At 41.5% G+C, this 11,008-nt stretch overlaps 1 protein-coding gene across 1 annotated transcript; it reads left to right on the plus strand.

Annotated features, from left to right (window-relative positions):
* The first annotated feature begins 203 nt into the window (after window positions 1-203).
* LOC119404597 (phenylalanine--tRNA ligase, mitochondrial) lies at window positions 204-9,207 on the plus strand. The gene is made up of 5 exons (XM_037671151.2): window positions 204-838; window positions 3,618-3,771; window positions 6,710-6,841; window positions 7,877-8,037; window positions 8,881-9,207. Exons 1-5 carry the CDS (start codon window positions 254-256, stop codon window positions 9,169-9,171), a joined length of 1,323 nt encoding a protein of 440 aa, XP_037527079.1. The 5' UTR covers window positions 204-253; the 3' UTR covers window positions 9,172-9,207.
* Window positions 9,208-11,008: the final 1,801 nt, after the last annotated feature.

An 11,008-nucleotide genomic window follows, 5' to 3' on the forward strand; every position in this document is an offset into this window, starting at 1 on the left:
TTCATTTCTGTAGAAGCACCTGTGAGAAAACAATCAAAACCTTATCTTTACATCTATATTTAAATAATAACGTGCTTAGAATTGTGGTGTAGTTTGCAGATTTGTTCATTTAATAAGTAGAATGAGCAGGCGCAAAGATTTTACTTCGATAATGCCTGCTGGTCTAGACCAATTCTGAGCGTACAATCACTATCGGTATCAATGTTTTGGTTTCGGAACTTGTTTCGCACACGTTGGTGGCGGTTGCAGAAACATGCGTATTGCGAGTAGATCTTGCCTTCGACGATTTCTCTCATTTACGTGCCTTCGCCAGGATTTTAATGTGAGGTGTTCTACTGCGAGTGCTGCAGAGGGCTCTCGGCATCTCTGCAAAGATCCGGTGATCATAGACGGCAGGCAGTACGAACCCGGCGACCAATGCAACCTTACGGCGCGCATCCTAGAGCACACGACTCGAAAGTTGCACTTGAAGAACTGCCATCCCGTGTGCCTGGTTAAAAGGAGAATATGTGATTTTTTCGAGAAGTACACGAATCGGCGGGGAAATCCGTCATTTTCTGTCTATGATCGACTCAGCCCCGTGGTGACGTTGGAGCAGAATTTCGACAGCCTGTTGGTGCCAGCCTCTCATCCATCGCGGTGCAAAAGTGACAGCTACTACATCAACAATGAGCTGATGTTGCGGGCGCACACATCGGCTCATCAGCGTGATCTAGTTAAAGCGGGCCTCGACGCATTTCTTGTTGCCGGAGATGTGTATCGGAGAGACGAGATCGACAGACACCACTACCCGGTGTTTCACCAGATCGAAGGCGTCAGGCTGTTTTCAGCAGACGAAGTGAGTGCTTTTAGACAGCAGACTTTGGGCTTTCTCTGTTTGGGACGTCACTGGCTTGTAACGGCGCTGCGCGAGTGTGGGGATAGCCATCGCAGTGGCCGTGCTACAATTTGTGTACGGCTTCAGATATGCAAAATGGATCACGCGCACTTTCTGGATACCTCGGTGCGGGTGCATCTAGTGCCTAGCTTTCAGCTACACAAGGTTTTTTTTTTTTTCTAAAGTGTTCGACTCGCAGCATTTCAGAACGGCAGGGGCGAAAAAAAAATAACAATTGAAAAACTTTTATTTATACAGATTGCACCAGTCTTGATCAGAGGCTGTAGCAATAAATGGGACACTATCAAGCACACAGGTTCACACAAAAATAAAAATAGACGGAATTCAAACTTGAAAACAAATTTCTATAAATTAAGGCAAGAACTTACAAACTATGCTACTTTTTGTTTGTCACGGGTACTAACAATCAAATACTATGATCAGCTACCACGCATATAACCCCAGAATTACACTAATTAACAATCAAACACTCAGGGTGCATACGCGCCCTTGAAACCCGTAAAACCCCTTGAATTTGAAAAATACATTTTCAAGGGCCTTGAACATCCGGAACCTTTTTTATGTCTTTGAAGACCCTTGAATTTTGGCAGCAGTGCAGTCTAAAGTCCACAATGCTACCTGCTTTCTGTTGTGGATTAGTGTTGATCCTGCAAAATTTCCCTTTCAGAAACAATATGCCCAAGCAAGTGTGCACGTGCTTGTTTTTGTAGAACTTGCATGGAAAAAAGAAACACCGTTAATGAAGCAAGACACTTACTGGGGCTTTAGTTACGACTCCCTTCCGGTGTTTGCATTGCTTGCTTCACAGCTTGTCGTTAATTTCACACTCCACTCTTCCGTATGCCTTGTCTTGCTTTCTCTCTCTCTACTTATCTCCTTATAACTTCAATATGTCTCCTGCATTTATGCTACTTATTTCACCGTCAAGTGAGCCGCTAGCGCACAGAGTTAATACACTCTAACAAAGTGAAATTGAGCTAATACTAGAGAAGTCTCAGCAGCTGTTCTGAACACTTATTGTGTGTTGTGAACTACTTCAGATGTGATGAAGGCTATACATTTATATGGTATGATGAGAATGTATGTATATTATAAGCGCAATAAAACTAGTCAGAATTTCGATATGTTGCTATAGTAAAAAAAATCATCCTTTGGATGCTGCTTTTTAAGTCCTTGAAAAACCTGTGACAGGGCCTTGAATTTTCCCTGAAGCCTTTTTGAACCCTCACACTGCACAGTTATCACACTATCGCTAGTGGAAACAGTCAAGCACAGAAACAAAACAAGAACAAAAAGCTTATTTTTTAAAAGTCAATTTCATAAAAACATATATATGGCATTTGCCTCCAGTATAAGGTTATTGGCACATCAAGGAACAATTAAGCTGCTGTTTATGTTATTTAGAGTCATGTAATTCATAAACAGTAAATCCAAAAAACGGCAAGAAGGGAAAGATGGAAGCTTGCAATGAAAAAATCCGTAAACAGTGAGTGGGTGCTTGAGCTGTCATTTCGACAATGGACTTCACCTCTTCAAGGCTGGAACTCAAGGCATAAACAGTAAATGTAATTTGGGAGCTTACAAGGGAATTTTCACCAGCTGGGCGATCCACAGTGTTGTTCGAGAGCAAGTTCCGTTCTCTGACAGCAGTCAGATATAATGAATACCTGAAGGCATCACAACGAAATGTAAATAAAAAATTATGGGGTATTAGGTACATGCGAAAAACACCTATATTATTATGAAACACACGGTAATGTGGTGACTCTGGATTAATTTTGACCATGTGGGGTCTTCAACGTGTATCCTAATATAAGAACATGAATATTTTTTCATTTCACTGCCATCGAAATGTGGTGACCATGGCCAGAAGTTGAACTTGTGACTTTGGGCTTAGCAGCGGAATGCCATAGCCACTATGCCACCTTGGTAGGTCTTATATAGAGGCCATATTCTGAGACCATCACTTTTGGGAGTATCGACATAATATTGCTTTAAATGTGCACTGATTGGCTGGTTGAAGGAAGGTGGGCTAGTAGTCACTTCAGTCATTGGACGCACGAGATTCTACGCCACACAAAGCGACACTGTTGCCAAAAGTGATTGTCTTGAAATACGGCCATAAGTTAAGTGCTGTCTGCCAACACTTAACTACATTTCTATTTTTTATAAAGCCTTATTCACTGTTAATCAACCTTGTGTGTTCTTGACTTCTTTCTTTAGGATGCAGTCACCTACAAAGAATTGCATGGTTGCATTTATATATTGTGTTATTATCATTTATTAAAATGAGAACAAGATCCAGTGCTAACACACTCTACCTTGGTATAACCCATATAACACTACATTTCAACCCAAGGATTGGCCTTCATAATGTATAAATTGGCACTGTTTACTCTAGTAGTCCCTTAACCAGTTTGTAATCATGCCTGATCTTTAGAAGACTTGAAGTTATGGCGGATACACAATTAAACATCTTAGAGATATCCAGGAGTGTTGCATCAGTTCGATCAATTCTTATCAGTAGCAAGTGGTAAGTCCAATTTTTTCAAACAACTATATGAAAGCAATTTAAAGCACTCCTACCCATGCATTTGTTTGAAGGCCACATATAATTGCTGGAGCTGTTAGAGTGGCATATGCACATAATCTTTTTTGGTCAGAAGCACCATATGTGGGTCATGGCTGTTTAGTAATTACAAAGAATATTACCTTTCAGCTGTTTCCAGGGAGCAATCATGGTCTGTCCCTGTTTGAAAGTGGTACCCGTGAGTCTGACAAGCAGGGTCTGCATACACGTGAAGCAGTCAAACTTCTAGAGCATAGTCTCAAGACATGCTTGCAAGGTCTGGCTCAGCAGCTGCTTGGCCCTGGTAAGAAATGAATATTTTCTTCAATGCATGTGCGTGAAATGTAAAACGTAAGTTTAATAAACAATGTCAGTGCTACAGGTTTACGGGTGTCTGTGCAACAGTGTTTGACCATATGTAGTGTCTGCGTGAATTAACCGTAAACAATTGGCCTCTACACTTTCTATTTGGTGCAGAATGGCATCACATATACTGCTTTCTTCAAGTGAGAAGAGCCAAAATTTTGAGGCATTGCAGTGCTGATAACACTCTGACACACTATGGTGATTGCAGGTCTCAGTGTGTTATAATCACTAACTCCATAAATAATACCTATGTTTCAGTAATACCTTCTTGCATAATTACTTCAAAGCACTTTTTGAACTTCTATAATAAGTTGGACAGGGCTGAGACACGTCCATCTGTGAATCCTGAGGTGGGCGGCAATTTTGAGGTATTTGCCCTCAAACACAATCACAAATTCATTAGTCTTACACTTCACTTTGTCCCACATTGTCTGCGGGAAGACTTTTGGAGAATGTGAACTGAAAAGGCAATGGTATGTGCGTGTGTTTGCAGGGGGTGGAGTTGGGAGGTGGGGTGTAGAAACGGCATACCAGGATAAGATGCCTAACCTGTTTGTTTCCCTGAAACCAGCCTGCTATCTGCATTGTGCTCGCAGAAAAAGAAAGATGCAGAAAATGTAGTGCAGCTGCATAGACGGGTTACTTGCAAGTGATGACACTTCTCCCATTTGGTCACCCCATCAAACATGTCTTATTAATGCCTTTGAAGCAATTAGAATCATGCAGCAAGGTTCAATCATTCATCACATTTTTATAACACCAGTGTATCACTACTAATATCGCAGTCTGGTTTACACACGCTATCGTCCTGGCATCGCATTGATTCGCTAATTCATTTTCAGAAGTTCTTCTACAGCTGGCTTCCTCATGGACAATATATCTTGGCCCCACCACCATGCTCATTGCTTCGTACAGGGCATAACTTGCAAGTAAACCGTCCATGCAGCTGCGCGACATTTTCTGCATTTTTCTTTTGTTGATCATCTGATCATCAACTGACTGGAACGGCCTGGCCCGTCACATCGCCAAAATCACCTGCTCATCAACATTTACTAAAAACTAAGAAGTAGTACCATTCATTAAATATATGTGACCACTAATCTGAAAAATTTTGGAATTGTAAATCCCCACGCCTTATGTAATACCTCCAATGTGAGGTTTTTAAAAAAAGTGAAGTGAAGTGTACACATGTGCGTACAATGTTTCTGATCGGTAAATACCAGTATTTGGAATAGTGGTCATTCACTCAACAGAAATTACTACAAATGCTGGCATATAATTTTGTTAACATAATGTTCACAATTCAAAAATTTCGACTTAACACATTTAAGTGTTTGGTGGTTCATTTCATGTTTAAATAACACTGCAAATAGTTTAGAGATAAGATGCTATTACTCGTTGCACATTGTAGGTAACAGCCCTTTTTCTTTGTTTTTCCTGAATGACAAAGTGCTGGGTAGGACGTAGACGGGGAACTTTACCACCCCTTGTGTATTCCCTATCTGGTGCTTAAAATCTGCCCATCACACTATCATGTACAAGCCATGACATGTTACAAGCCATGACACCACAACAAACAATGTAGTGGGTGGTTAATTGGTACATATATGTCTTTCATTAAGCACATAGTCCTAGTTCCTTTAATTTCACTGTCGCTTGTAAGGTGATATGATGAAAACGGCTTTATTATATTAAGGGGCATGCTGTTGTGCATTTGTTGCAGCATGATAAAACATACTCTTTAGTACTCTTTCTTGTGATCTTCCTTCACATTCCCCATGCATTTGCCACTGAGCCTCTGCCACAATGTTCCTTTCGCAGTGGACACCCTAATTCCTCACATATTTTTTTTGGCTGCCCTCCATGCTACCTGGCACCCAGGGCTTAAAGTCGCCCTTCATTGGAGGGGTGGCCCTCAGAGGGTGGCGACCTATATGCATACATACACAACACATACTGGTAGGGGGCCGGGCCCCCCCTGACTTTAAGCCCTGCTGGCACCCCCCTCTTTTCTATCTCTGATCTCTTCCACTTTCTCAGCTTTGTGGCTGACTTTGGGTACTACCTTACTAGTGCAACAGTATCTGGTAAACTTCATTTGTGTAGCACCTAGGAGTCACATCAGTGTGAGCCTGGACTGAAGGCCTCTGCAGCTGCCGCACAGTATTGAAAATAAAGTGTGTAGCTCTCTTTGTCCCTCCACACTGCCGTCTTTGTTTACTTAACATGCCAGTTATAGGCCACGGACCTTGCAACAAATGGCACTGCATCCTAGGTAGAATAAGCATTTGCAAATTTCATAAGTTACAAAGAATACATCGGTGTAAAGCCTGGTTAACAAGTTGTGCTTCATTTTTGGGAGAGCAAGCCTCCCTTGACAGCCTTGCAATGTTGAGTATATAAAGGGACTATCCATTAAGCTTTAGGCTCGTGTAACATTGTAGCTTTAGATGACTGCATTGAACATGGCTTTAATACAAGTGACCCTGAGTGCATCATCAATGGACAGTACCAAATCAAAGAAACTTGCCCCTGAAACTATTTTAGCAAGAAGCATGGTTCAGCAAAAAATAAACTTGAAAGCATTGTCTTTGGTTCAGGACTGCATTGACAGCTAACTATAACTGTTATTTTTTATACATAAAAAATAATAGTTATGTTATTGAAAGTAGTGGTGCCTTTCTGCACAGTCCAATTATCACACACCTTAGGGTTTGATAAGATGCTGCAAGGTGCTTAGGTGCGTAATACATCTGGTTGATTGTTGCTGCAAAATTGCCAAGTGGAGAAGTGTATTATCTCCCATATATAGCAGCATCTCCTTGACAGTTATGAGCATGCTTGGTGACCTTTATTTTTTATTCTTTTATGGACAGAAACGGAGATTCGTTGGGTGTCTACCTATTTCCCATTCACTCATCCATCATGGGAGCTTGAGGCAAAGTTTCAAGGGGATTGGTTGGAGCTGTTGGGCTGTGGCATCATGGAACAAGAAATCCTTTTCAATGGTGAATCCTTTTTATTGGTTGTCTTTACTTCTTTCTAACGTGACTGCAAGTACTTGTTTTTACTCTTTGTCGTCTAACACTACAGCTGGTTAGGTTAACTGCATTTGGTTAGTAGGCTAGCTTTTGTGAAGTACAAGCTTTTCCAGAGATTATGAGATTTGTTCTGTGGTTGTGAAAAAATAAGAGATTCCACAAAATTCATTATGTGCTGCCATGGGTACAGTGTAACATAAGCTGAAGCTTCATTGTTCCAAGTCATTACAAAGCTGTTGCGAGCAACACTGCATACACGAAAATCATTTCAGTCAGCTGCTATGTTTGCAGTGGTAATGTCAGCATTTTCACAGTGATATATTTACAAAACCTTGCATGTTTTTGTAACGCTCGGTATGACAAACGTGGTTACAAGAAATTATTGGATATAATGAATTAAATAAACATTATTGTTGGTACGCTTTACTTCATTGGGTATTATACTGCTCAAGGAAACTGAAAATGCAAGATCAGAGGCCATGTTGGCAGTAGTGAAGCAATTATTTCTGTACTTGGCAGCTTGAAATATGTGTTCTGGCAACGTGAAATGTAGGATACCTAGGAACAGCAACTTGAAATGGCAGCTTCTGGATATTCTTTTGTGTTTTGGCCAGTGGCTTGGCTGGCACACAGCCAGCAAGCCAGCAGACTGGTCTTGCGGAACACCGATCATGTTGTTGATTGTTAATGATTGTTCCAAGCTTGTATTTATACCGAGCTGGCATTTTTCATGTGCTATGTATTGCAATGGAAAATTGCTGCCACACCATCAAGATCAACAAGCAGTATTTCAGTGGTTTTGGCACACAATGGGTGTAAAGAATGTATCTATGCAACATTTTTATAGCAATGGTTGGCTGTAGTTGCATAGTAAATGCACATGCACTTACTACATGGTGTGTTCATTCAGCTATAGACATGATTTATTTGCTTTGTGCAGAGGGTGAAGTTGGACTGGTAAACAACTTATTAGAATGTAGGCTTTGTTTCTTTCCAACACAGCTGGTGTGGAGCACAAAGTTGGCTGGGCTTTTGGTGTGGGCCTGGAGCGTCTTGCCATGGCACTGTACAACATCCCTGACATCCGTGCTTTCTGGAGTACTGACCCAGCTTTTTTCGTCCAGTTTGAACACAACGACCCCTATAAGCCAGTTGTCTTCAAGGTAAGTCATGTTAAAGGGGCCCTGCAACATTTTTTCAGCATGGTCAGAAAACGCTGCCGATCGGTAGTTGAGGCTCCTGAGAACACGCAAGCCAAACATTATAGCGCAGCACGCAGACTGGAATTTACAATTCATTCTCAAAGTCGGCTAGAAATCGTTCCCTCTTCTTTCTACAAATGATACCATAACCAAATTCACGGCCATTGGCCGATTTGAGCATCGTGGGTTGCATAGTTACCATGGCTGCCGAGAAAGGCCGCCACGTGCCCACACACGCTCGTGATCACACTGAAAGTAAGGCGCGCGTTCGAAGAAAGCAAAAAAGAAAAATTGCTCAAGGTCATGACGTGCATGTGACATAACTTCTTTCCCCCGTGCCATCCCTCCCTGCATTGCTTCCAGCGTGCTCGTCGGGACGAGAGAAGAGAGAAAGCAATTACAGCGTGCTCTGTAACTCCATGAGGCAATAAATTTCATGAGGCAATAAACTCCTTTAAATGAAGCCGTTCGTTGGTTGCTTGTAAAAGTGTTGCATGATCCCTTTAAGCTTCAAGAGTAACAGCAGTGCACACACGTTCAGCCTCTTATATGTTGTTACTTTCATGCAACGTATTGGTCATTATGACCGTCATCGTCGGAGCCATGGCTACAAGTGTTTGTGTTGTCAGTGGCTGTATAATTTCTTAACTTTCTATTTACCTGCATGCTTGAGGCAAAATGTTCGCCATATTGTCTTGTTCTACTGTTGCAGCTGCTTTCAGTTGCAGCTGTGGCTAAAAGGCTTATCTTTGGCTTGTTAAGAAAACTGTGTTGTAACTAGTGTTATTTTCTATTAAATTACAGCAACTAAGCTGCCACCCTCCATGCATGGCAGACATGTCTTTCTGGACACCACCCGAGTTTGCGGCGAATGACTTCTTTGACATTGTTCGCTCTTGTGGTGGTGACCTTGTGGAACGTGTGGAGCATCGAGATACCTTCATCCACCCAAAAACCCATAGGACCAGCCACTGCTACAGGATAGTGTACCGGCATATGGAACGGGCGCTCATCCAAGAAGAAGCCAATGCCATTCACAGGCAGATTGGTGCCAAAGCAGAAGAGCTCCTTGGTGTTGAACTGCGCATCAAATGATCTGTATTTGGGCGTAGCCTTACCTGTATAAACATTTGTGCAGATGTGATCGTAAAAATGGCAAAATAATTCTTATTGACATAATGATGTTCCCAGGCTACCTAAATGGTTCTCAGGCTCTTAATTTCACTTGTTATTTGTTTTTGATGAATACACGTATGTTAGTGTAGAACGTTTTCTGATTCGTTATTAATGGTAATTATGGATCGTTTTGTAAAGTGTGTACGAGTGCAAAGGCATACTTGTGTTTTCTATGTTACAAATGCACTGTACTTAGCCCAATTGTTTTAGTGTATTAGGCTAAATAAAGCCTTTGTAATTTTTAATGGACCTATTGATTAGAGGAAAAAAAAAGCAAGGAACTACCTTTTCTTATAAGGGCGAATTATGTCTCTTATATGCTTTTGCTTACAATGAAAATGCTCTGCATGAGTTACATTGTAATTCTTTCAGCCATTTTACTTCAGTAATGGTAATTATGTCAACCATAAATTTGTACACTTTGAAGTCCATGTACCAATGAGTATTTTTATCCATGTTGAAATAAAATTGCTAAGTGCAATAATTAGATTATGATAGAAAAGTTGCTGCACAACAAAAGTGTGCAGTCTCCTTTCCATCGTTGCCTAATTTTTGTGCTGAAGCTTCAACATGAATGTGTCTCAATTTGCTGAGTTTGCTTTTTATATTAGTATTGCAACTTTTCACATGTAATATTTTACTATTCTCCATTGCTAACAAGGTGTGGGTTCGAGCTAGTTGGTACTCCATGATCAACACTTCTTGCGCAACGTTTCTTAGACAACGGATGAAACAGACATGGACGGGCGCAAACTTCCAACTGAATTTATTATCGAAATGTGACACATATATATGCAAATATAAGTACGACAAAACAACAACACCAATGGCACAGGTGCACAGTGTGTCAGCGCACATTAGCTAATCACTCCCCCAGATGTAGTGCTCCTTCCAAGAAGGCCATTTCCTTCTCTCTCAATGAAACTGATGTCATGCTCACGCAGTAGCTGCCCTCCCGTTGCATTTCGGCTGCCTCCACAATCTCTCGCCTGCGCTGATCCCCGTCATGAAAAACGGCTGTGCACTGTTGATACAACGGTTTGCACGCACACTCGTGGCAATGAATGACCGAATTTCCATCCCTGCCCCCTTCCACCCTGTTCGCATGCTCACGCAGGCGGTGGTTTAGACACCGACCTGTCTGCCCAATGTAAGGTCGTCCACACGAGAGTGGCAACTTGTACACGACTTCCTTCGTGCAGTCAACATGCTTGTTTCTGTGTTTTATGCCGCATTTTTCCTTTTTAGTTATAAATGGGCTTGTGGTGATGCAGAGTTACTTGAACAGCATAGCGCACAATCTTAAAAAGATTGGTGCAAAAACCGGCGTACAGGTGGTCATGCCTGTGCCTGAAAAACTGTCTAAACTCTGCATTGCCACAAGCCCATTTATACCTCATTAGGTCTTTAATTATTCATTTTAGGGTACATGTCGCCATTGTGAAAGCCGAGTTGAGCAGTAATGAAATTGTGTCTGTTTGCTTGGTGGAAATCCTGATGCAGTCAAACAGCAATATAACGAAGTCACACTTGCAGCGAAAAAAAATCCTCATATTGTGAATTTCGTTAAGTTGAGGTTTTGGTATTTCAGCAGTAAAAAAACACCACAGCTTCCCAGGTCATTCGTGGTGATCGTATTTCATTAGTAGCTACCTGCGAAAGCTACCTAATAATTTTCCCATGTAGACTTCCTAGGTAGGAAAGCATTATTAAAAAAAAACCATAGCTGACACATGTTTTTCCAGCTCTAGACATA

Source organism: Rhipicephalus sanguineus, chromosome 1 (assembly GCF_013339695.2).
Source record: "Rhipicephalus sanguineus isolate Rsan-2018 chromosome 1, BIME_Rsan_1.4, whole genome shotgun sequence".
NCBI classification, from domain to species: Eukaryota; Metazoa; Arthropoda; class Arachnida; order Ixodida; family Ixodidae; genus Rhipicephalus; species Rhipicephalus sanguineus.